The 27,132-nt window shown below is 47.3% G+C and overlaps 1 protein-coding gene across 2 annotated transcripts in view; it reads right to left on the bottom strand.

The window, feature by feature from the left end:
• Positions 1-21,798, bottom strand: part of GALNT14 (polypeptide N-acetylgalactosaminyltransferase 14) — a 226,344-nt gene extending 204,546 nt beyond the window's left edge. The window contains exon 1 of one of the 2 annotated variants that reach the window (XM_089923298.1): positions 19,504-21,798. In XM_089923298.1, coding sequence (XP_089779424.1) covers positions 19,504-19,632 — 129 coding nt within the window. In that variant the 5' untranslated portion in view covers positions 19,633-21,798. The remainder of the gene's footprint in view (positions 1-19,503) is intronic. The other variant, XM_022574143.3, reaches the window with a different exon arrangement.
• Positions 21,799-27,132: the final 5,334 nt, after the last annotated feature.

Raw genomic sequence — 27,132 nt, 5'->3', positions numbered from 1 at the left:
ATCTCCATATGCTTCTGGAACTCTTACTTTGTGATGGACTAAACCTACCAGCCCCTAAATAACCCCATAAGGAAGTAATTTTGGTCTAGATAAATTAGGCTAACACAGCGGTATTATTACATGCAACTACTATAAAATCACAGTAACACTTCTCAATGCATAGAAATTCTTCCAACACTAAAGCAAAACCCCCTCTCCTAGAAGGTGACAAGATACAAAAGTCGATGCAAAGACTCTATCTTCTCATCTTCCTCCTAGAACTGAATTGCTTTACAAAGAAACCTAAATTTGAAACAGAATCTGCTGAGAAGTTTCTGAAAATTCACTGTTGAAAATTCAGGAGCTGATGAAGCAATTTTGGACAACGGTCTGGAACGTGCCCCTGCTGACAGCTGGAGCTGTCTCACTCAATGTCAGTCTAACTAACTGCAGGTTGCTGTTGTGGGCCTGGCAGCCGCTGAGGCCAGCACACGGCTGTGGCCTGGAGTCTGTGATGAGAGAGACCTCAGGTCTTGCGGAGCGGGGTGGAGAAAGCTGATGCAGGGCTGAAAGAGAGCCTGGAGAGGAGCAGCAGAGAGGCAAGCTCAGAGCTCCGGGAGGAATGCAGCTCAGCGGGCGAGAGTGTTCAGAGAGGACTTCCTGCTCTGTAGCCCACAGGAAGGACTGGAAGCTGAACAGGCCTGCCGAGTCCCCTCTAGCCTGAAGCCAGGGTAGCTCAGCGGTTCCTTCTTGTGTCTCAGGGAACTGACTACCTGCCAGGTGGAACCACACCAAAGTACAGGAGCAAAGACTGTAATAACGTCACCACTCTCTCCTGCTCTTACCTGAAGGCAGCTGGTCCTGAGGCTCATCCAGTAGACAAACGTTCCCCATAGAGGGGACCAGGAGGCAGAGAGATGAAGGAGCAACTCACTTAGAAGTGGGAGCTGCTGGAGGAGGCAAAGGACAACACAAGCAACACAATAACAGCACTTAATGATGCTCAACTACAACACCAAACAAAGAAGACTTTCTGGAACTAAAAATCATGATTTTCAAATTAAAAAGCTCATCAGATGAGCTGAGTAAATGGACGGTCACTGTACCAACCTGAATCAGTGGCTCAGAAGAGCAAATGGAAAAAAGATATCACAAGAAGAGCAAAAATACAAAGAAATAGCAATCGGGGCAAAAAAGATATTTGGATAACAGATCTATTCGGAAGACCTAATTTGTGCGTAAGAGTAATCCCAGGAGGACAAAAACGAACAAAGAACAGACAAGAATTAAACAAATGAAAGTAGAGGGCTTCCCTTGAAGTCTGCAGATGGAACTGAGCTTCTTGCAGGAGTCATGGGAAAGGACATACCCCAAAGTATGTTCCTAAGTTCCAGAGATAAGGAGGAAATCTCACAGGCTGCCAGACAGAAAGAAAAAGTGACTTACAAATGAAAAGTAGTTAGCTATCAAGTTTCCCTGCCATCTGCAAAACGGGAGTCTAGAAGACAGCAGGAAACCAGCCACAGACCACCAGTCATCGAAGCCAGCGGTTATCCACCTGTCTGATTTGTAGAATATTTGTGGATATGCAAGGGTTCATAGAAAATATAACCCACATACCCCCTCTAAGGAAAATACTCAGGTCAACAAATGAATGAATTCAAACAGAAATCTCAGGATGAATGAGATGAAAACAGTGGTGAGTGATGAACCGTGCAATTTGCACGGCTGAATCTAAATAGATAGTATAAAGTGCTGGAAACATGTAACAAAGGGGACAAATAAGAATACTTGAAAAAGAAGTGGCACTGTGCAAAGAAAAAATTGCCATTTAGCTCTAGAAGTGTTAAATTATCTTAGCAAAACCTAGAAATTAGTCGGGGTGGAGGTTGGGAGTAAAAGCCTTCTAAAGGTCTGCCAGATTTCAGTGTAAGAAAGAGTAAGGAAGTAAAAGTACTCCTAAAAGGCTCAATGTATTAGACTGAAAATAAGTGAATAAAACATCTTTGTGGGGAAAACTCATCCATATCTTGTTTTTATAGAAATATCTATTTGAATGTCCTGAAAAGAAAGGTAACTGTCAGTGTTGATGGTATAGTAAGATATCTGCATTTAAAAAGGAAACAGAAGTTGAAATAATGACTGGCCAAACTAGTGACAATAATAAAAAGGAGAAAGAAAAATAAATAGTAAATATTCAATATATCAATTATTTCACTAATTATGATAGGCTGAATATTCCTATTCAAAAACTACCATTTTCAGACTGGACTGAAAAATAAAAATAGGTATTCAAGGGAGTCAAGGGCTACCATTGAAGAAATAAGTATAGTTTCAGAGCTGAGCTTTTATGTGCCCATTAAAGGACAGATATGTCAAAGTTATTTAAACTATTATTTTAACTATTTTACATTAAAAAGAAACACAAATCTCCCTAATTCATTTTATGGAAGCAGTATATTCTTAAATCTAAACCTTGATAGAGTACCAAAAAAAAAATCTATAAATTAAGCTAATTCATGAATATAGCTGTTAAAATTCCAAATAAATGCCAACAAATAAAATCCAGTAGTATAAATAAAAATAAACTATAACTCTAGAGGGTTTATCCTAGGAAAGCAAGGATGGTTCAAAATAAGGAAGTCAAAATATTTCACTGCATCAATCAAACAGAAAAATTATATGATTCAATCAAAATATAATTAAAAATACAAAATTATTTCTAATAAAAACTTGAAGTAAAACAGGAAAGGAAACCACTATAATATGGTAAAGAATATTTCATAAATGTGAAATAGTAAAATACTACAGCCATTTGCATCAAAAGCAAGAAAAGAGTCTTGTATTGCCATGTTATTTCATTTTGAATGTTCTCATGAAGGTGACAAAACAAGATAATGAAATAATCAATCAATAATCTTCAGAAAGAAGAGATAAATTTAACTCATTTTGATAATGATATGATTTTATACCTGGAAAATCTAATGGACTAATTAACAAGTAACCCCTAGGTTTAATAAGAAAATTCTGGTAAAAAGTATGATATTGATATAGTAAGAGATAAACAGATCAATAGAGCACAGTGGAGTTTCCAGAACTAAAACCCATTGTTTAGGGGAAATAAATATATGACAAAGGTGGTATTTCAGTTAGTGGAGGGAATGATGGCTTATTTAATTAATGATATTGACACAAATAACTATCCATTTGGAAGAAAATGGAGTTAAATCTCTACCTCAGACTAGAAATAAAAATAAGATCCAGATGGACTTAAGATTTAACAGTTTTTTGAAATTCATATAGAAGAGGAAATTTAGGATGTTCTATATACAACCTAGTAGTTAGGAAGATCTTTTTAATAAGACAGAACATTCATTAACTAATTTTTTTTTTTTTTTTTTGCGGTACACGGGCCTCTCACTGTCGTGGCCTCTCCCGTTACGGAGCACAGGCTCCGGATGCGCAGGCTCAGCGGCCATGGCTCACGGGCCCAGCCTCTCCACGGCATGTGGGATCTTCCCGGACCGGGGCACGAACCCGTGTCCCCTGCATCGGCAGGCGGACTCTCAACCACTGCGCCACCAGGGAAGCCCCACAAGTTATTTTTAACTTGGTACATCGTGAGTATATTTCCATGCCCACTGGGTCAGGTACTTTCCTAGTCTAGCTTCCCAAGAAGATAATTTGGAGAGAGGCATGGTGGATCAGTCACACATCTCAGGGAACGCCAGCCGGCCATCAGCCTTTGGTCTACCTGGCATATATAAGAAGAAAGAAATCTCCCAGGCCCTGATCCCCATCCATCCTCCTGGTAACACCAGGCAGGATATCTTCACTTCTTCATTCCTTGAACGAATGCATACAGGCTCAGGTCTTCTGGACTCAGAAGACGTGACTATTGTACGTGACTTCTGGTCACAGCCCTGCCAAGACCTCACTGAAGAGAATGTAGGTAGAAAAGATGACTTCACCACGGAGCATTTCTCTAAGAGCAGCTACATGAACTAAAGATGAAAATAGGTGGTCAAGAAAAGCCAGAACCAGCCTTGGTGAGAAATAGAGAACATAAACAGCAACTCTCATTTAGGCCAGGGAATAAGAGAAAGGGAATGCCACACTGAAGTTTCCCTGAATTGCCCCTTTAAGAGCAATGAGCGAACTGCGAGCAGTTAAAATCCTTAAACCAAAAATATTTCCTGAACAAAGTCCACAGTGAGCAGACCATAATATTCCCAACTGAAGAGATCCATTTACTTTCAGACACATTCGATTCTGAAAACAAACATAAGCAAATGGCTTTATTTTCAAACTCTTCCACTGTCCGGGCTGCTCCTGGTCTGCATGGACCTCTGGTCATTCGTGCCGAGTACCACTGCCTCAGGAAGACCTTCCCCACCCCTGCCACCCACACAACTGCCCTTTCTCTAAATTCCTACAGAATTTACTTCCTGTTCTACAGGAAGATATTCTAGATTTGCTAGTACATGGCACTGCTCATGTCCCCAGACTGCACCCTAACACACTACAGGCATGGTAGGATAATGTACCGGGATGTTCATTTGTATCTGTTTTCATTCCACCCACTCACTCCCACCCCAGCCCTGTCCCAGCCCCTAACCTCAGCATACAACCTGGACAGGAAACTCCCTCACTCCCAGGTAAGTGGTACATAGAAGCTGTGTTGAAAGAATAAGTAGCCCAGAAGGTGATGGAAAAAGGGAATTCTCCAGCTTGGAAAGACAATGAAGGTAGCCAGTCCTGAAAGTGGTGGGTGCCCCAGGGGGCAGCAGGGTCCCAGAGGCATGGCTGTGTGGTGCCCCTAGGGAGGTTGGGCTCTGGGCTCTGGGCTCCCAGCATCACAAGGAACCCACTAGCCCGAGAGCAACAGAATGATGAGAGCTTAGTCAATGATGTTACAGACATGACCATGATGCTCACAACGTTCTAGGCTCTTCCCACATCACCAGGCAATGAGGATCCTTGTGAAGCTGTGAGTAGGAGAGGAATTCCCCACTCCAGCCCAGGGGAATGGGAGCTCTGAATCAAACTGGATTCAATAAATAGGGAAATGTGGCACCAACTCTAGACCCCAATCGTGAAGTATGATTCACACTACCTTTCTGTGAGCAAGAGTTAGTTGCTATCTGATGCAGCGCTTCTCAAATGTTAATTGCACAAGAACCACCTGGGGGTCTTATTAAGATGCAGATTTTGAATCAGTAGCTGTGGAGTGGCCTGAGAATCCACATGTCTAGCAAACTTCCACCCCTGGCCCAAGAACCACACTTTGAGAAGCAAAGGTCTAAGGCCAGGGTTAGCAAACTTCTCCTATAAAGATAGTAAAAATGTCAGCTTTGCGGGCCACCTAGTCTCCGTCACAGCTATTCAACTCTGCCACCCACGGCAGCGTGAAAGCAGCCACAGACAACACATAACGAGTGTGATGGTTCCCATAAAACTTTATTTATGAACACTGAAATTTGAATTTCAGATAATTTTCACACGTCACAAAATATTTTTCTTCCTCGTTTTGTTTCCAACCATTAAAAATATTTTTAAAAACCATTCTTGGCTCACAGGATAAGCAGAGGAGGACTGAATTTGGGGTTCTGAATTTGGCCCACGGGCCGATCCTGGTCTAGAGTGTCCAACACAGTATAAAACCCACGATAAGCATCAACTAATTAAAGTGGGGTGCTCAGACTACTTTTCTATCCTGAAGTTGGTTTTCCTTTCCCGTGATCCTTCCGCCAGTGCTGTGCTTTTCAAACAGCAGATACTTTGGGGACAAGTGGATGCTGGCAAATGTACTTCCTCAAAACTCACTGAACGGCCTTTAAAAGGCCGTCCTAAATCCTTCTTCTTCTAATAAGAGGCCCTGTGGAATAACAGGTTCCTGTTTTAGTGGAAGAGCTTTAAGGAGGAGATTAAACTTCAACCACAGTTTTTTGAGCTAACAGAAGAGTGACATGATCAGGGGAAGAAATCAACCTTGCAGAACAGCACCTAGAATATCTGAAAGCAATAGTCTCAAACATTTATCCCATGAACGCATGTAAAGATTCTCTCCATCCCCTTGGCCTCACATCCCCTTTTGACAAAGGACAAAAAAGACTTCTAGCCATTTTGCAGCCCATGTCACCATTTAACAGCCATCCCAGCGACACAGTTCTATCTTTCCAGGAATAAACAACACACCCGAAAGTCCAAGAGGGAGACAAGAGTTCTAGAGACAGAAGTCGCCAGGCGCCGGCCGGGGGCCACTGCGCCACACTCCACTGCTCCCTAAGAATTCGCCCTGGGCAAGAAGGGCAGAACCATCCTCGGCCGGCTCCTGCATCCTGCACAGCGCTTCGCACCCAGCAATGCCCGTGTAGGTTTGCTGAATGAACGGATGAGCCTGACCCAGTGGCCTGGTGCAGGGCAACTGGCCCACTCTGTCTCCCCCTGTTCGATAAGCCTGTCTCCCCACGCTGGATGGGCGCTCAAAGGGAGAAACTCCTTCAAGGAGCTCACTGTCTTTCTCAGTTGCCGACTGCCCCACTGGTGCCTCAGCATCACCCAGACCTGTCTTAGCTCCGCCGCTTACTAGCTCTGTTGACTTGGGCAAGTTTCACTGGATGTTTATGAACCTCGAGTTCTTCATTGGTAAAATAAGGGTAATCAATACATCACCCAAAGATAATGTTCATAAGAGAACATTTAACAACCCGTACGGCTCAGACACTGTTTAATCAGACAGGTGACAGCCTTAAACACCCAGTATGACTGTACTGGCAAGTACCAGGTAAATCTCAGCCTGCCTACCTTGTGGTAGGCCTTGTAAAGAATGAATAACTTAACACAGATAGAACACCTAGCATTTCTCCTGAAAGGCAGCCATACACCCCTCTCCCCATGGAAGCCCCCTAGCATATGATGGTGGCCACGAAGAGCTCCATCGCTAGCGCTTCCTGCAGGACACCTGACAGTCACTTGCACCACTTATTGAGCACACGGCCAGAGCCGCCTCCTGACTCCTACTGCAGCTCTTCCTTGCAGACAACCCAGGGAGCTCCCGAGGGTTCTTTCAGATGGTCCTACCCACAGAACTCATAGCCACCCTGGGCAGAAGACAGCTGGAATCTCATTCTACTGGGGATACACAGTCAACCCACTTGTAGGAAGATGGCCTACTTGCTGGGGTGGGGTGGAGAGCACATACCCAAAGCACCCAAATGCCCATCCCATCCTTCTCAAATCAGGAAAACAAGGACCAAAGCTCAAAGTGCCACAAAAAAAGCAACTGGGTCATTTCTCTGGCAATTAACTCCAGCATATATTTCACAGAGAAAATTCTACAATCCCTTACCCCTTATAAAGACTCCGTGCCCGTGGGAAAGACCGGGACTCTGCTCTGGAATAACCTCGACTTCTTCCCTGAAAAGAACTAGCACATCTCACGTAGGGCCTTGACACGTGACACTCAGTACATGTCAGAGCTCTCAACTCCTTTTGAGGCCAGAAGGAAACAAGAAAACAACTTGGTTACAGCTCAGAAAACAGCTATGCTTAATATGACTGGGGGGAATTAGAAGTCTTGGCACAGAAAGGGAAGAAAGGAAATTGCACATTATAAAAAGAAATGTGTATTTAAAAGTAGAAAATATCATAAATGTGGCTTATTCTTTTTAATATTTATTTATTTATTTTTGGCTGTGTTGTGTCGTGCCGGCTTTCTCTAGCTGTGGTGAGCAGGGGCTACTCTTCTTTGCGGTGCGCAGGCTTCTCGTTGCGGTGGCTTCTCTTGCTGTGGAGCACGGGCTCTAGGCGCGAGGGTTTCAGTAGTTGTGGCACACGGGCTCTAGAGCGCAGGCTCAGTAGTTGTGGTGCATGGGCTCAGCTGCTCTGCGGCATGTGGGATCTTCCCGAAGCAGGGCTCGAACCCGTGTCGCCTGCATTCGCAGGCGGATTCTTAACCACTGAGCCACCAGGGAAGTCCCCAAATGTGGCTTATTTATGGTTAATAGCAGGTATTTGTTTTTGGTGCTAATAATCTAATTAGCAGTCAATCCAGTGCATCCTTTATTATCAGCTGATCCATAATTACTGCTCCATGCTGAGTATTTTCCCCACACATGATAGCTTTCAACTCCTCAGCACAAACAACCAAATAATTGGTGCTATTATGTCGGATACAGGACTATTCCTCTCTGAGGGGTGACATGGAGGGGGTTACCATTCACTATGGCCTTTGCATTTTCAGCATCTGTTGATTAACTCCTTACCACGCCCTCTTTCATCAGTCTTGAGGCATGTCGAAAGCACCTGAACATGGTCAGGAGTGTGACAGCTTGGAGATTTCCTTTTTCAAAGTTTCACCCTGGGATCAGAAACATCCCCAGTCATCTGTCATGTTCACAAGGGATATCAAACAGTGCTAAAAGCACAATCTATTTCTCTTTGAAAGTTTTGTAAAGTTTTCTCCTTGACTATTGCTTTAAAATGACTTGTCCTGGAAGAGATAGTTTCTGATATAAAACTATTTCATTCAACAGCTTCTGGTCTCAAAAAGATGTGTGTAATTCCAGGAAGCAGAACCAAAGCGGGCTATAAAGGCAGGTTGCTAAGGGGAAGCTCTATTCAATCATCGCTTTCAGGAGACCAGATTCCGTGTGACTGTGAAGGGAGGAGAAACCTGGGGTGAGCGTGGTGACGTGGGAAGAAGGTGGGCTCTGGAGCCAGACAGATCTGGATTGGAATCCAGTTCCTCTGCTGACGAGTGGCATGACTTTGGGAAAGTCACTTAACTTCTCTAAGCCTTGATGTTCCTCATCTGAAAATAAAGCTACTAATGCCTATTGTACAGGGCTGTTAGGAAGGACAGATGTCTGACACAGGAAACACCTGGCACTCATAGGGGCTCAGGTTGTCAGTTCTCTGCTTTTTGTCCTGGGTGCAAAAAAAAAAAGAATAGAAGGTGGTTTGCTACAAGCCACTAGCTTGTAGCCATATAATTCCACTCACTGTAACTAAGCCTCCACCTCTTAACTATAAACATAGGTAGATTTCAGCCCAGAATCACTATGGAGCCGAATTCCTATTGGCGGTTCCCACTGCCCTGAAGGCTTTCCCGCTGCCTGGCTCTCCTCCGGGATTCCCCTCCCCCAACCAACTTCCTATGATTCAGCAACTAGAGGGTTAACTCTCCGCAGGTATTGTACTTTGGGTGGCTGGTGCCTGTACTACACTAGTTATTAAACGTCTCCCTGTATGTAAAAGGACGTAAGAGTTGGGAAATTGGAAAGACCTATCAAGACCTTTCTCCAAAGACTCTCTTATTCAGAAACAGAAGCCAGTGGCTGTAAAAAGAATGAAAACGTCTATGCTCTGACCCCAAAGAGGTGCTAACACCTGAAGTCAGAAGCCACCCACTCAGTTCATTCTTTTTCTTTTTGAACGTCTTATAGAGGAGGCATATACAAACACAAAAAAGCAGGCATTCGATGAATTCCCACAATGAACACACCCCAGTTACAAGCACCCAGATCAAGAAACTGACACAGTACCAATGCCCCAAATGCCCCCCTGCTTCCTTCCTTCTAGTCACTGATGTCAACCAAGGGTCACCGTGAAATTGACTTCAAACACCATAGATTACTTTGCTCTGTTCTTGTACCTTATGTAAGTGGAATTCCACAGCCTGAGGGCCAGATCTGGTCTGCCACCTGTCTAAGGATACCCTGGCAAAGTAAGAATGGATTTTGCATTTATAAATCTTTGAAAATCATGCTAAAAGAGGAATAATATTTCACAAGATGTGAAAACTATACGAAATTCAAATTTCAGGGTCCATAAATAAAGTTTTATTGGAACACGGCCGTGCTCAACTTCACTTACATATTGTCCTTCACTCGCAACAGCAGAGTTGGTTACAACAGAAACCATATGACCTAAAAAAACAAAAATTCTGAGTACGTGACCTTTTACAGAAAAAGTTTGCCGACTTCACTTTGAGTGCGAGGCATTCGTCGAAATACGAAATGCATTTCTTTGGGATTTATCACTAGGAGTGAAATGGCAGGGTCATAGGTATATACATGTGTTCAGCTTTAGCAGACACTGCCAAGACGTTTTCCAAAATATACACTCAGTTTTAAGAGAAAAGCTAAAACCTGGAGCAGAAGCCATAATATCAGTGTTAAGAGAGGCAGGGAGAATTACAGGTGTTTACCTGATCCAGAATTAAACAAATGATTAGAAACCATCGGGACTTTTGAGTGGAGAGCGAAAATATCAGGGTTCTCTAGGTTTACATTTCTTTTCATTCTTACTCCATGCACACTCTTTAAAAATATCCCCTTTAACGTTGCCACGCTCTGAAGAAATGGACAAGAGTGGTGAAGTCATGCTTCTGCACAGGGTCCCACAATAGAGACTGTGTCACTCAGGCCACATCACAACAGCACCACCATGAGCCCTCCGGGTAGCTTACCCGAATTGCAGACAAAACACCAGGAAGATATCAGCAACCTCCTGCTTTTATGCTGTCGTAAGTTTAAGCATATACACGGGCAGCAACTACGTTACCCACACCCAACCTCCAAAGCAGCCACCGAGAGGCTGAACCCTGGGCCTTCAAGGCTAAAGGGCACGACGCAGGCAGGACAACCTCTGTCTTCGAGCCAGGAGGCTCTCAGGTGATGCTGGGTACCTTCCAAAGACACTTCTTTGGAGTCATTCCCCCATACACCTGCCTCGCATGTCAAATAGGATGTACGTCTTAGGTTCTTTCAAATGACGTTTTTCCTCTTAGAGGGGAAATGCTTCTGATTGTTTAAGAACCACATTCATCACGAAAGGGATTCATATCAACGGTTTCTGTCTTAATTGCACAACCCTGTTGACTTCTGAGTTAAGCAGCCTCTTGAATGACAGCAGAGCCTCATTTCCTGCTGTCAAAACCCGCCAGCCAGGGAGAATCAAGGACAGAGACAATGCCGACTAGAGGACTCAGGGGTGGGAAAGCCCCTCTCCCTCCAGTTCTCCCGGGACCATGAGTCTGCCATTCCAGGCCGGCACCTTCCCACAGTAGAAAACAGTGTCCTGTGGAATGTTTCTGCTGGGCCTGCGAGTGAGTTAAACTTGGCCTGTCCTGGGAGAAAACCCAAAGTCCTGTTGGCCCTCTGGAGACCGGCTCTACAGTTCCCTTAATCAAACCCTCCGTTCCCTTTTACATGCAGAAAAGCAACACTGGTGTTTTATCAGAGGTACGGAGTCATTTCTCAGCAAGAGCACAAGCTTTTTGTCCATATGAAAATATATACATAACACATACATATATAAAATAGATTTCATTTCCCCTGGAAAAGGAAGCTAGCCAGACGTTGAGTGCGGCCATGATACAAACAGTACATGCTTTACAGTCAGATGAGTGAGTTCAAGGCCACTTACGGTTGGGCGAGCTTGCCAGTCTCCTCTCTCTTATAATCTCAGCTTCATCATACTTCAGAAAACGAGGATAATAACGACACCCACCTCAAGGGGTTGCAGGAAGGATCAAACGAGGCACTTGTGAATAATAACGCTTTGTAAACTGTAAAACATCGCACAAAGAGGTGGAGGGAGGAAGCTACCTCTTATCTTCCAGTTCCTGATTCACCTTTAATTAGTCAGGTCTTTGAGCCAGTGCCTCTGCAAGTAAAGACCACCAGCCCACCATAAGAAGGACATAGGTCGATTCAGCACTCAGCAGGCAGCTATCAACTGCCCATCTATTAACAGCCAATTAGCTGGGTGGCTTAATTAATCCATGGACCACGTGGTCTGATCTCCCCAAGATCCTGGAAAACGAGCCTGAAACAGATAAGCCATGGACGACATGGTCCGATCTCCCCAAGATCCTAGAAAACAATGAGCCCGAAACACGGGCGCCAGCTAATTTCTCCATGACCATCAAGGACTTTGGCGTCCATTATGCCTGTGCAGCTGTGAATGATGGGAGCATAAATATTGATTGGCTCAGTCTCTCTGTGGCTGGGGGGGTGGGGAATTAACGATTAGAGTGTTCTCAGAGGAACAACAGGGGCTACATAAATCCTCAGCCTGGACCATTAGGGGGAAAAAATCCTTATTTCCTAGCCTTAGTGAGGACAGAGGAAAGGGTCCGATGGCCTCTTGGGAGACAGCTTGTCAAGACGGGGCAGTCCTACCTGCTCTGTAGATGTTACCCACGCTTCTCTGGCTGGGAATGAGATGCAAATTGTGTTTAAACAACGGGATCATTAGAAAAGAGGCAGCTGGTGGAGGTTCTCTTCGTCTGGGCACTCAGATCCAGTGGCAGGAACATGTGCGTGTGCGGCTCGCCCTGTATTTCCTTGAAAGATCTCTGTAGTTCTCACAGTTAAGAAGACAAGTGACATGAGGAGAATTTAATTATTTTTTTCAAATGTCTAATCTTGTCTCCAGGAAATGGTACACAGAAGAGACTTTGTACTTGAAATTGGCATTGTCCGGGAGATAGTGGTCTGATGGCTCCTTAATTCCTGCCATGAGGGCTCATGCTGATATAAGAGCATCCGAGCAGAATGGCTCAGGATGGCCCAGAGCAGCTACTTCCCTCCTTTGGAAAGAACGGCCTTTGTGTCCAGAGCAGCAGCGAGACAGGCTGCTCCTGACCTTGGTCAGTGCTTGCAGGGAAGTACTGGGTTCCTGCACCTCCAGACTTCTTCCCAGGGCTCCTGACCAAGTGCCCTGTGCCTCTCTGCTCTGGGGCCCCCTGGCTTTCCAGGAGATGTGAGTAAGAGGAGGAGGAAGAATGATGAAGGGAGGAGGGAAGCGATGGAAAGAAAAACAGGAGGAAAGAGGACTCCCTGAGTGGCACATACATTCCTCCCACCACAGAGATAGATCTCTTCCTCGCTCTCCCCATTAGCTTCCTAGTGTTCATTAGGTCCTGTGATGACTGCAGCTGCTGCCAAATGCAAAGACTGCTGCCCCAGAAGGTCATCTCAGGCCATTTATTCTGAAATACCAAAATACCAGAGCCAGCAAATCTCAGGAGCTTCTGCAGAATTCCCCAGGGTGCCAGTGTACACGTGTGTGCATGCGCATTCTTCAGTATCCCAAAGGGGTTCTTTCTTAATCAGTTCAACATCTGAGAACTCGGAAACTGACTTATCTTTTGGTTAATCTAACATTCCTGGTAAAATAATTAAAAGATAAGTAATAGACACAGAGTATCTGTGGTATAGTTATTTAAAGCCACGAGGTCTCACTTCAGAATTATTCACAATTAACCCAAAATGACTCAGACTGCTGGCAAGGCAGGGCAAGTGAGAGACAGGCAGTGCTGTAGCGTGCTGCTCCCATTTCACAGTTGAGGAGACTAAGCCCGGAAGAGACTATCTGAGTTATCCCCAGCACTGCCAATGGCAGAAAGAGACACCCGGGTTGCCACGTATATAAGAAAAACCAGAAGGTGAAACCACACTTGATCATGACATCATGGGAGCTGCCAGGAGAGGGCTGGGCTCTCCATCTTTCAACCCTGGTGAACAGTGTGAGTCTCTGAGGTCCAGACAAGGAGGAAGGCTGACCACCCAGCTCAGGGTCACTGCGGGCAAGTGGAAGAGGCAGCAGCTGGCTGTAGAGGGCACTCGGCATGTCAGACTCACTTCCCCAAACAGATGGTGGGTCCATAAATGCTGGTCTCGGGTAGAATGTGCAAAAGTCATGACAGGGTTCACAGACGCTCCCAGAGAGAAGAGCTGGGGATTTGTCCCTACTTTCTAATTCAGATTCTTTTCCAAAAAAATGCATCGGGGACTTTGAAATGCTCTGGAAGAGTGACAAAACTGTAAACGTTAGAAATTAAACAAGGGCACAGAAACACATTTCTTCAACTTCAAAATGTGTTCCTGGGTGCCTGATAATGCATAAGACTGTTTGGGAAATTTGGGATGGGAGAGGTGTGGGAAAGGATGCAGGCAAAGGCGGCAGACAAGATGGCATGTGAACCAGTCCCTGTAAAAATCCCAGGCCTTGGGTATCAGCCAACGGCAGCCTCATTCTGTCCCTGTTCAGTTAATAAATGACCTCTGATGACTGGAAATTAACACTTTTAAATGATACAAACAGATGAGCAACCTTGGAAAAGGGTAGTCTCTAGACAGGCTGGGGAAGCTTGTGACAGGGACATTAATTTCTCTTTCTTTTCTGGTTTTGCCCCTTTGTCTTCCCTGATTTGAGCAGATATCATTCTGTGCCTCTAGAAAATTTTGAGACAGGGACTCCTGGTCTTTGCTTCCAAAAGTACCAGGCCACTTAGGGGAACAAGGGTTTAGGGAGGGAGGGAGAGAGAGAGAGAGAGAGAGAGAGACAGCGCTCCCCAGACTGACTCAAAGAGGTTCCGTTCGAATAGATCTGTGGGTCCCTGGGACAGGGCTTGGGGGAGAATGCCAGCTGGGAAAGCAAGCAGGGACAAGGGTGCAACCCAGGGCAGCCCAAAAATGACCCAAGGAGGAGAAATTCCTCTCAGCCTGATGGGGCCGAACAGGGCAAGAGAGGAAGCACAGGGGAGCTCAGGGTTTTGGGGTTGGTTTGTTTTTCTAAGCTTGTTGGTATCTAGAAAGCAAAAGCATGCTATTTCTTGAACACCTGAGGCTCCAACCTTCTAGCCTCGTATTTCCCAGCTTCTCACAGCAGCCACATCTGGCCCACGAGGCAACACCATCCCCGCCACCTTCTCCAGGAACTGCCTTAGATGGGAAAACAGCACAGCGTCCAGCACAGGCACCAGCACACACAGAAATGAATGTTCGTGAAGGATGAACGTTCATCAGATAATGAGCTATTTCTGGTCATGCCAGAGTTAAAATTCCCTGGACAGTCTAAAATACACCCGCTGAGCGTCAGCAGATTATTAGGGCCTCTCTCTAAAATCGATGAATTTTTTTGAGTGGGAGAAATTACCTAATAAATGGGGAATACAATAACAGTGTCATATACATAAGGCATTTGCAATATACAAATATTACAGAAAACAGGCTCTCTTCTAATAGTTTTTGCTATATTTCTAGTACAGCACAAATACATTTACATGGGCCTGAGGCACTTTATTCAAAGCCTTTACATTTCCAATACCTTCCTCCAAAAGCACCCTCAGGCCTTCAAATTCTTCTGCTTTTACTAAGCCCTAAGCCCCTGGACTAAATTTAGTTTCTTGGAAATAAGAGAGAAATTTGCTGGTTTTTTTTTTTTTTTTAATTCTGCCAGTTATTGTATAATTCTCCAAGAAGCAAACAAATGATAGGGGAGAGAAAAAATGGAAACATTTTTCAGGTCCTTTTTTTTAGCGGTACAGTGTTTATTGCTAAAATACAGTTTAAATTAAGGCATCAAGCTTGTTACAGGATTTTCAATTAGGAATTAGAGCTTTGCTGAATTTGGGGGTGGGAAACCCCATAAAAAATCAAATCAACGTTGAAAAGTCAAACTTGAATCTTTATTTGAGCTATTAATAGAAACAGCCCTTCTTGAAACTGAGGAAAAAATCCAACTAATTTTCTTAAACCTGGAGTGCAGCTTGGCTTCTCCATATCACTTGGATTGTGACGGAGCATAGGTTCTATTTTATTATCAGGCCCACTTTGGAGATCCCATGCCAGGTGAAGGAGGATGTTCCCTAACACTGAGGAAAGGGGAATAAGGGTCTAGCCCCCCGTGAAGGCAATGGGCTGCATGGAATCTACAAGTCCCCAGCTCAGAGCCCTCACCATAGCCCTCTCTAGTCCAATCCCTCCACCATTTCAACTTCTCTAAATATTTTTAGGGGAAGGGAGCCCAGTGCTCTTGCTTTAGAAAATAAACTGACCCCCTCCACCACACTGGGAAGAGCCTTAGGCAGAGGACCCCTGGTTTCAGACATGTCCAAGGCAAGAGCTCTCCCCATGACTGTGCAGGAGCATCGTCTAGGAAAACCTAGGATACTGAACTCACTCAAAAACCAAAAATGTTTCCCTACAATAGACAAACGTCCCTGGATAATTCCTACTGTCGAGGAAACAATCTCCGCCCTGGCAAATGATTCCTCAACCAACGGTGCTGCAACCATTTGAGGCAACCCCGCAACGACGCCACAGCCTTCCATCAGAGCCGCCCCACCAGGGTGCACTCTATCCAGCCAGAGGAGCCTCCTCTGCCCCATATGACCTCCCCCAAGGGCAGAGCAGGGCTCCCTCTGAAACGGTTTCCCCGCAAATTACACCAACCTCCCCGGAGCTCTCCAAAGGCCAGCACCTAGGGATGAGCCACGGAAGTGCTTGGAAAGTAGGTGGGCATCGTGCAGCTAGTAACATCCCTAACCTCACCCCATCACCCACTAGCGCAGACCCAGGCATCCATGTGGCTTGATGGCATGGAAGGAGCACTTGCGTGAGCAGTTGCCAGAATAATCCCATTCCATTCTTGTCCTGATGCTGCCACTTAATAATAGTCTTGTTGTCTTGGGCCAATTGTTTAACCTCATTACTCAATCTCATCTGCATAAAAGTATGATCTGCCTTATTGTTTGTGGTCATTGTGAAGCTTAAATGAGCTAATAATATATGTGAAATGGAGTCTGTGAATTTGTAAAGCACGATACAAATGCTAGCTATTGTTATTTCACATGAATGCACATGCTCACACAGGCTTGGTCCACGAGGAACTCAAGAGGAATGAAATCATTCGGCCATATTTACATGGGGCCCACCGAACTACAAAAAAACCCAAGAGACTTGGTATTCTTCATCTAGCTCCCAAATACCACCCATCAATAGGCTGCCTCAGACTCACATGGAGCCCTTGTAAAAATATTGATTCTACGACCTTCTACCAAATCCACAGAAGAATAATCTCTGCAATAAACACAAAAACATGTAAATTAAACGAGCTCTCCAGGTGGTTCTGACATGGAATCAGGTTTGGAAACCCACCGCACTCCTTGGGACCTGACATGCAAATTTCCTGAGTAGATCAGTCGTGGGAATCCAACTGCTCTACTGCTAAGAAGGACCTCTCTTTGTCTCTCCATCCCGCCCCTCAGGTACATATACACTAAGATACAGAGGGCTGCTCATCCACCAGACACAAAACACACCCACGCATATGTGAATACACACAACACACACATGTAGACGCAAAAAGGCATAATACAGGTGAAAAACAGGAAGAAGAAATCTACTAACAAAAATGGGTGACCAATAATAAGAATTATCAAGATTTTTAAAGTCTAGAGAATTCATGGTTATAAAGGATACAGAAAACGAGGGAAAAGGAAGATACTAAGACAAAGAGCAAGTGACTGCACAGCACTATGTCTGGACTTCTGACATTAGACCACTGCCCCCGTACCATGCCGCTACTCATTTGTTTGCAATTCTGCCTCAACCAGGAACTTGTGAGAGCCGCCCCCGCCAAACGGCAGGGGCACCGTGTACTCATCACAGCCGCCCCCAAACCTAGCAGAGAGCCTGGCCTGTGGCTGCATTCGATCAATGTGTGCTCAGCGCTCGCCAGGATGAGAAGAGGCTGGAAAAGAAGACGGAGAAAGTGCACAAAGAAGGAAACAGATCTCTTGTCCCAGCTCCCTGGTGTAGACTAGAATAAGCAAGCTTAAGGTAATGAGGTTCAACGCAAAACAGAGAGAGTTCATGCCCCCACAGGCATCATTAACCTCACAAGGAGAAGAATCACCCAGGGAAAAAGACGAAAAGCTCTCCAGATCTATGAGCTCTCCAGATCTCACCCACCTCAGACCTCTTTAGGTCTGAGGTGAGTGAGAAAATTGATCCAGCGGGATGAAGGCTGTTTGGAATCATCAGTCTGACCTCATCACTCCCCTGCTCAGTACACCTCCAGGGTCCCCTGGTACCCACAGGTCCTACCCAACAGGACCGTTACACATCTTCCCCACCTCACCCCTGCCATGGGCCACATGCTTTGACACCAAACTCACCCAGTGTGCTGTGTAATTCCTCTCAGCCTGTTTGGTGCAATTAACCTCTACCTGGAATGCCCTCCCTACCTACTGGCAAGCCTACTGTTCGTCCTTCTCAACTCAGTTCCCTTATGTCCTCTTCCTCCTCCAGGAAGTCCCCAGGCTCCCATGACGCCCAGTGCACTGAGCCATTGTAGCCCTCAGCACACTGTACGGTCCTGGTCTATTCCTGAGCAGATCCCCCTACTGCAGAGAACAAGTTCTGCATCTCTGTACCCACAGTACCTAGCACACTGCCTGGCACATGGCAGATCATCAATAAATGATTGTGGAATTCAATAGAGCATTGGCAAGATTCCAAAACATAAGTGACCAGAGACTTGGTTAAAAGGCAATCTCAAAGGCAACTTGATATAGTGGAAAGATCCTGAATATCGGAGGTCTGAGTTCAAACCAGTAGCGTCCTAAGGCAAGGTACTTAAAGACTGAACCGGTTTCCTAATCTACGGAATAAGGAGAATCCTACCCAACTCATACAACTACTTATAAAGAAGCACCCACTATGTACCTTGCACCTAGTAGGTGTTCTGCACTGTACTTACTGGGAGCCTCCCCTCTCTCCCCCTTGCCCCATTATTTTCTGTCTCCAGCTTGGGACCGTAAATCTCCAAGGGCTTTTTCGCGGTCGCTGGAGGACCTCTCTGGATCCAGTTCATAAACGTTTCCTGGCTGGTCAGGAAACCCCCTGAGGCCTCCTTTTTCTGTGTCCTACAGCCAGGTCTGTGGAAGAGGAGACCGAGGAATAGGGGCTCTGAATAAAGGTAAGACGGAGCCTTGCGGCTCCGCTCATATGAACCGACTGGGCAGGAGTTGGAAAAGCCACTTGGATTCTCATTTCCCCAACTCCCCACCAATACCAAGGCGTCTGTTTTTACAGGCTCTTTAGTGATGTTCAGGGCACATTCAATTCAACTTCCAATGCAGCTGGAGGGATCGAGGAAAATTACAAAGCAGGGGTGGCGAAAGGAAGCAACCGCCCGGGAGGCTGCAGGGCGCTCTCCCGCGCCTCACAAGCGCGCGCGGCGCACCCTCGGTCTCCGGCCTCCCCCGGTCGGGCCTGGCAGCTGAGGCAAGGAAGGAGATCAGCGCGACCGCCCGATTTCTCGCGGGCGCCAGCACCTGCCGGCCCTGCCACCCGACCCCACCACCGGCGACTCTCTCGCGGCGTCCACGGACGGCCACCCCCTGGGCTGCTCGACCGTAGTGCCCCCACCGCCCAGGGACCCCGGCGCGCTGCCCAAGTTGAGAGCCCCCCTCTGCCCGCCAGCGCGCCCACCATCCACACCCACTCCCACTCCCACTTACACACGGCGCGGGGCCGGGGATGCCCCTGAGCTTTTTGAAATCCAGAAACATCACACTGTAGCCGCATCCGGCGCCCGGTTACCTGCTCGCAGCACCCAGACCCCAGCCCTGGCTTCCCGGGAGCCCGCAAACCCGGCGCGCGAGCTGCGCGCCCTCCTGCCAACCACTGCCCCGCGCCCGGCGCGCCGCCAAACCGCTACCTTGGGGGTCTGCACTTCAGGTCCCGCCGGCACCTCCAACTTCTTCTTGGTTACCCAGAAGAACAGCAGCACGGTGATCCAGAGAACCCCGAAGATCGGCAGCACCAGGCGGCGAGTCAGACGCCGCATGGTCCCTCTTGCCTTCTCCTCTCGGCGGCGCTGCGCCCGTGGGGCACCCCCTGGCGGTCAGGGTCGGCGGGGCAGGAGTCCTCAGAGCGCCCTGCTCCCGGGAGCGCTAGCCCCGGGATCCGGGTGGAGGGCCGGTGGGATCCTACCAGGCGCCCCGCCCGCTTGGGAGAGAAGAGAGCAGGGGTGGTGGCCACACGGTGCCCCGAGGCGCGGCAGGGAAGGGCCGAGGGGCAGCCAACCTGGACGCCCGCTCCAGCCGGAGAAGCGCGGTGGCCGCAGAGATGCTTCCCGCGCCGCCGCCGTTGCCGCCGCCTCGGCAGCCGCCGCGAGGGAAACTGACTCGAGCTGTGGGGAGGGAGGAATCCGAGGCTGTGCCCGGCACCCCGGGAGGAACACGACGGGGGAGGAACAGCGAAGGGGGAGGGAGGGCCGACAGACAGACCAACTCCGAGGGAACCTGGGCAGGAGCAAACGGGGCTCTGAGAGGGGGCGCTACCGCCGCCCGCCCACCGAGGCGCCGGGTGCTGTTCTGGGGTCGCCAACGGCGAGCCCTGGGCGCAGCTCCCGGGCCATACTGGGATGGGGCGGGGCGGGAAAGGTGCGTCCCCGAGACCCGCCACCCCCAGCTGCGAGCTGGGATCCAAGAGCCAGCCGGCGCCAGGAGGAGCTGTGCTTGGGAGGACTTTCCGGCTCGCCGCCGGGGTCTGCACGTGGCGCTCACAGCCCGGTCCCGCCCTTTGGGCTCCCGCCCTATGGGAGCTGACGCTGAGACCTTGGGCCGCTGGCGGGGCTACTGCCCCACCCGCAAGCCACGCTCCTGGCCGCTCAGGGCCCAGGCAGAGTTCAGCCAGTTCCCCAGGGTGCTTCTCTGCCTGCCTGCAGCTGCCTGACAACTTTTTCTGCTTAATGGAACGCTGAGTTGGTCTAAATTTAACTTTAAAGAAATCCTTTTAAAAATTAAGGTGTAATTATCTCCCGTAAGGGTTTTCTCTCCCTATAAGGACCAGGGCTCTGTGCTTGCAGAAAGGGGGTGGGGGATGGAGTCCAAAGCTGGGTCAACCACATGGGGTTCTTGGAAAGTGGTTTGGGGGCAGGGGGGTACTGAGCGCAGAGGGTTATCTTTCAAAAACCCCTTTCCCCAAATGCCTTCTGGAAGTGCATCCTCCTTCCTCCTGAAGATTAAAACTACTTGAGTCCAGAGGCAGAGCAAAGTGTGAATTGGATTCCCTTGTGGGTCTCAGCTAGGCTGGAATGATGGTGATATCACTGGACTAGGGGTTCCTGGCCCAGGTCAGCCACACTAGCTGTGTGAATCTTGGGGAAGTCCTTTACCTTCCCGGAGCCTTAGATTCCTCATCTGTAATATGGGGATGATGCTACCTCCTCTGACAAGTGAATGAATAGTTGTGAAAGCTAAATGCAAGGTGCTGGTGTTACCTGATCATCTCATCCCTCAAAGAGGGAAAGAAAGAAACCTTGCTCTCCCTGGGGAACAGTGCCCTATTATGTCTGTCGCCTGAGTTGGAGGGATGCTTATCTCATCAAGTTGCCTGGGGAGGTGAAAGATGCATCTACTACTGTAGCCGTCATCCTCCCTGCCTCTCCCTACAGATCTCAGCATGGGGAGGTAGCGCAGGTGTAAAGCACGGCTCCAGAATTCACTCTCCAGTAAGATGGAGTCAGCAAAAAGTGGAGTCAGAAATGGAGGACTCTGCTGAAAACCCCTGTGTTTGGTACCTTGTCTTTCAGTCACAGGGCAGTCCTTTCTCATAGCCCCAGAGTGTTCTCGGCCAGGCTATAGATAAGTTTTTGGTTGGGAACAAAGGTGGAAATCAAACAGCCCAGAAAAGCTGAGCACTCTTGCCGGCCCAGCTCAAGATTCAGCTGAGCTCTCAGACCGTCACACAGAACCCTTGGGATGGTCCAGGATCTGCCTTTATTAGAACTCTGAAAGGTTGAGGTAGGCTTCCCAGCCACTACTTTGGCTGGGCAAAGGTCCAGGTAGATCATGGTCATGGGAGGGGTGGGGGCAGCAGCAAGAGAACCCCTCTCTGCAGCATCTTGAGCTTCCTGGATCCTTCCAGGAGCCTTACCCTGGACCTGCAGGCTGGGGCCTGCAAAGTGCTCTGCGGCAGGCTGTGCAGGGGAGCCCCAGGCAAGCCGCTGAGGTGCTGTCGGCTCCAGGCAGGAGCCGCAGCACTGTAGTCCACTGCTCAGCGCTCTGTGATGCTGCTTCTGAGTAACAGATGGCGAACAGTTACACAACGCCACCGCCAAGCTTTAGAGATGGCGCCGCACCACACCACCTGCTGCTGAGGGTGTAAGGTGCTTTGTGCTGTTTGGCACCTGGGGAAACTGAGGCCTTGGGTCTCCCATGGCAGCTCCCTACAGGGCCTGTGATGCCTGGGGCAGCAGGGATTGCCTTCCAAGATGCTTGCTTCTTGATTACTATTTTGTCCTCCATTCAAGTGGAGAAGATTCCCTGGGCCTATGAGAGCTCTGAAGGGAATCCGGTTTTGCCAAGTGTCATTACCTGATCCAGCCAAAAGGCATATTATTCTGGGTTGTCAAGCCAGTCACTGTCATTAGGGTTGAAACTGATTTCAGTTGGGACTTCAAACATCTGGAAGCCAGGTGAGTCTCTCTGCAGGGTCCAGCCCTTTAAGTTTCTCCCAGCCTATTCAGGGGTCCCCCAGATATTTAAAACTTTAATATCCACCTTAAGTAATGCAGAGCACAGTTAATCCCAGTGGGGGATTAGCTATCATTGGTGATTAATCCAAGTTACTTTTTTCTCATCACAGCCTATATGGGGAGGAAAAGCTCCTAGCAAAAGATTTAACATGGCAGGAAAATAAGAAAAATAAGAACATTCTGAATTAGTACTATCCTGGTGCCCTAAAACGGATCGACCTCTGGTCTCTATAGCCTGGAGCAAATTCCTGATTTCTCGGGGTCTGTTTCCCCATTCCTAACGTCACACCCTCTCAAAGGCCTTCCAGCTCACACGTATGGGGTTGTAGCCTTCCTCATCCCTGAACTGGGACTCTTTCTGGCCACTCCTGTCGTTGGCAAGTTCTCTCCTAGCAGCCGAAGTCATTAGAGAGCGAATTGGGTATTGGAGCAGATGTGAGTCATTCGTGTTAGTATAAAAACTGTGGAATAAAACCCATTATGGGCCCAGAAAGCTGTGTAACGTGGAGCCAATGTAAGCCGGGAATGGGAGGAAGCTGTGAAGTCCGGTGCATATGCTCTCCGGTGCCTCTTGCTGTGGGTTTTCACGCTTTGCTTCTGGTTGCCTCTAGCTGTCCTCCTGTCACTCTCACTCAGCTCACTGCAGAGGCTGCAGCCTTTTGTTCCTTTCGGATCTGATCCCCCGCATCCCTGCTCTCTGCCCACTGCATGACTTCAGTGAGAGTGTGTGTGTGCATGTGTGTCTTCCATCTGCATGCTTATTAGACCTGCCACCACCAGTGAGATGCCCTCTGTGCCCAGCCTAATGAGACTGTACCCACAGAGGCCCGACAGCTTCCTGGTGAGGGCTTTACCCCTTCTGGGCCGCAGGGAAATGTAACTGAGAGCAGGGCAGACTGGAGCACGGCGATGAGCTGAGACACATGCATACGGGCCCAGCACTGGAAAGGGTCTCCAGCAGCAAAAGGGGCAGCAGCAGGAATTCAGAGATGTCTGTCTTTATTCCACAGTCGTACAGACACAGGTTCTTTGGGCCTGATCCTGCAGCCTGCTTTATTCAAGTTCTTTATTCACCTGTAAATAATACATCAGCTCCCTTTCTCTCTGTGTTCCTCCCCTTTTTCCTTGCCACTGTAGACTCTGTCAAACTGTATGTCCCGAGTCTCCTGCGAGGCCTTTTTATAAAGTGAGTGATAGAATAGTTTAGGCTGTGTGGTAAATGAGAATGAGCTGTTACCAACCTTCTTACTTCCTCTCTCTGCCACACTGGTGCATCTTTGTCAAAAGAATAAAGCCAGCCGCCGACTTTTCCTCTTATCTTCGCCACGTAGATGGGTGGCTTTATCTAAGGGATCTGAGACTCACCTTTCTGGATCTTTCTCCATCCATTAAACACCTCCTTTCACCAGCCTACTACCCTCAACCCCGCCTCCCTTTTTTTTTTCTTATGCACCACGGTATAATTTGCTTCCTGGAAAGGGATTTATATCTTTGCATTTCAAAAGCCTGCTCCTTTCTTTCATTATTTGAAGTGCCCCCAAACTTTCTTTGTTCCTCACCCAAATGCCAAGTATAAAACTCACTATTGCTGCAACGATATGCCTTTGCTGGTTGTGAAAATGGTTTGGTCTTCAGTGGTGGTGTCCTGCAGTGACCTGAGCCACGGACCACCTCTCCCACATAGAAAATGTAAAGTTCTAGCAGCATGAAGGGATGACCCAATTAGCTTAAAGAAAAGGAGAGGAAAATTCTTTAACCTGAATTACGTGGCAGGAAAGAGGGGAGCAGGGGCAGAAGAAGAAATGGAGGGATCCGAAGACAGATATCATTCATTCCCCAGGACCCAGAGTTCACACAGCCACGTCTCATCACCACCTGCATCATCTGTGACAAATCAAAGACAGTCCTTCTTGGCAGGCTTAAGTTTAGAGGCATCAGTGAAAGGTAGAAGGGGGCTGGAGAGCTCAAATCCTGGAAGGAATGGAAACAGGGTGAGTCCTCTCCAATCTGGCAGGAATTTCAACAGGAGAGGAGCCACGCATGCCCAGGGGTGGAAATGGGACAAATCTGGTTCCCAGGACAAGCTGCTATGGCCAGTAGCAGATTTTGTGATCAAGTCATTAGTGGGTGTTGCACATTGAGCAGGGTGACTACATGCCCCAGTTTGCAGTCCTGGTTTATTCCTATTTTCCTGGCATAATTATTAATAGTGCCCCCTTTCACTTTCAAGAAATTCATATTTTAGGCAATAAATTAGATGGCCACTGTAATGGACAGGAGGACTCCAGTGATGTTGCTAAAAAAAGACTGATGTCCTTAGGTGACAAAAAGGTCTTTGCTGTTCAAGTTCTTCTGTGGGTGTGCTGAGTGTGGGATAGCCTAAATGTTCCTGTGGGGCACAATTCTGAGTGAACGATAATCAAAACATTTGTTCAAAGGAGAGACAATGTAGACAAATCTCACTGGCTTTAAATGGGAAATCATTGTGTTGCCCATATCAGTCAAAGGCTGTCTGACTCTATCCACCCAACTGAAGGAACTTTATCCACCTAGCAGCTCACACATCTCAGGAAGCAGCCAGGCTCCTGGCACAGATGTCTCTTCAAAGGTCAGGAGGTTCCGGACATCAGACTCTAATTATCCCTCCAACCCTCTCTTCCTCTACCCACATAACTCCGTGGGCCATGAATGAGTGAAATGGTATGAGATCAATGAAAACAATGAAACTGACATTCAACCTTCTTGTTGAGGACACAGCGGGAAGGGGCTGGGTCCATGTAGGACTCACAAGGAAGCAGATCATTGCCAATGAAGATGAAGCGGTACCAGAGTTTTCCAACTTCTCAAAAGAAACACAAGTCCAACTTCGTGATATCGCCTGGATTTTAACTGTTGTTAACTAATTCAATTCCCACCCCCTCTCCGAAAAATTAGGTGGGCTAAACTAAACAGGTCTGCAGACTGGATCCAGCCTCCTGCTCGCCAGTTTACAACCGGTACTTCAGCCACAAATGTTTCAATAAGCACTATTTCCTGTTTACCAACAGTCTACTAACTTAGAACAGATACACCCAGCCAAGACAAAGGGGAAATAGTGGAGCAGACTCTATTAGAGTCAGAAGGGGCCTTGGAGACCATCTAGTTCAATGCTTCTTATTTTGTAATTGAGGAAAGTAGAGCTCAGAGAAGCTACCTGATCTATTTCCAGCAAGACAACAAGTTCATCAGTAGAGCTTGCATTACAACGCATATACCCCGAACCCCCAATTCTCCCAAGTGACACCCCTCACTAGGTTCAATAGACCAAGTGAAACAGGGAACGGAGACATTTTGGGGGCTAACGAGCCCAGAAGTTTCCAGGTAATCAGCAATCAACAGAGACATTGTGGGCACAGATTCTGGGCGATTTGAGTAATATAAATAAATACAAGCCTGTTCCCAACTCTTCAAGAAAGTGCAAGCTGGTGGTTAGGATGCAGGTTGAGCGCCCAAAGATCTGGTTCATCCTTTCTGTTGAGTTTCCATTGAGTAATGATAGGAGTTCCAGGTAGAGGCGCTTCAGTCCACCTGAGAACGAGCTACATTGCAACAGGAAAGTCGTTTTTGTAGCCATACTGCTCACCTGTCTTCAGTTTCCCTCATTAAGTGCTGTACAAATATTAATTAAACAGAGATTGTTTGACAAGTGCTTTTAGCATTTGAACTCAGCTGGGGTGCATCAGACGACGATATTAAAACCATCCCCCTGCTGGTAGAATGTTGTTCTTTTCAAATAAAAATTCTTTCCCTTTTGCAGCCCCTCTACACCACAGGCAATTTATTTTGCCCATCCTCTGGCTGTTTCACCCTTGGTGTCATCATTTTCATGAGACAACTGAAAATAATATTTCTCTTGTGCTCCAAAGAGCCAAATTCCTTTTTTCTGGCTTGATCCGAAGAAGGAGGGTTTGCGCGGTAATAGAAAAAGACACCTGATGCCCAGTCCAAGCACAAATCCTCTGGGAGAAATAATGCATCTCTTGGGAAAAAGAAATAGCTCATACTTATGAGGTAGTAGATTTTCAATTTATAATGGTTTTCCATTTCCTTTGATTGCCAGGATAACTGCATTCCACAAAGGTTGGGCTTTTTGTATGTAAGGCAGACCTGCCTCTGGGATCTGGAAGGTAGATTCAAAAGTGATGAGTGATAAATAAGCATCCCTCCCCATCCCCCTGCACCACTGTCCCAGGGATTTGAAGCAATGCAGATCAAAGGGTTAAAATCCATTACCCAGAGAGATGGCAAAGTTCCTCTCAGTGATTTCTTCCCTCAACACTGCTCTCAGGCCTGAATTCCAAATTGATTTCCTTAATAACTATTAAAGATCTTTTTAATTAAACCGGGCATCCTCTTCCTTGGCAAACTTTTCTTGATGACATCTCTGGTTAATTAAGGGTTTAAGCTGCAAAGACGTATTACATAAGAACACGGGAAGCTGCTTTGTGGTGTGCTAATGAAGGATACTGCTGGTTCTTGCTGCAAGAAACCAGGGCTGCACCAAAGGGCAGCCCCTGGCTTCCTTTATGGGGGTGTAGGAAGTCCCAGAAAATGTTCATAATAAAGGTAGTTGGGTGAGGGGGGAGTGTTCATTTTTCTGTTTCCCAAGGTTCAGTTTCTCCTTTCAGGCATTCCGGGTAAGTGTGCATCAAGTGTTTTTCATTAAAAGCACGATTCATTTGGATCATAATTCACTGATACTAACAAGACATTTTTACCTTTTCATCCAAAATTCCTGAGGTAGGAATACACTTGGCAGTCAGAGAA

This window comes from Delphinapterus leucas, chromosome 13, assembly GCF_059928025.1.
Source record: "Delphinapterus leucas isolate spDelLeu-1000000601 "Yukka" chromosome 13, BTC_Dleu_Yukka2, whole genome shotgun sequence".
In the NCBI taxonomy this organism is placed as follows: domain Eukaryota; kingdom Metazoa; phylum Chordata; class Mammalia; order Artiodactyla; family Monodontidae; genus Delphinapterus; species Delphinapterus leucas.
Note: the sequence above shows the minus strand (reverse complement) of the source record. Positions and strands in the feature narration are given on the sequence as shown.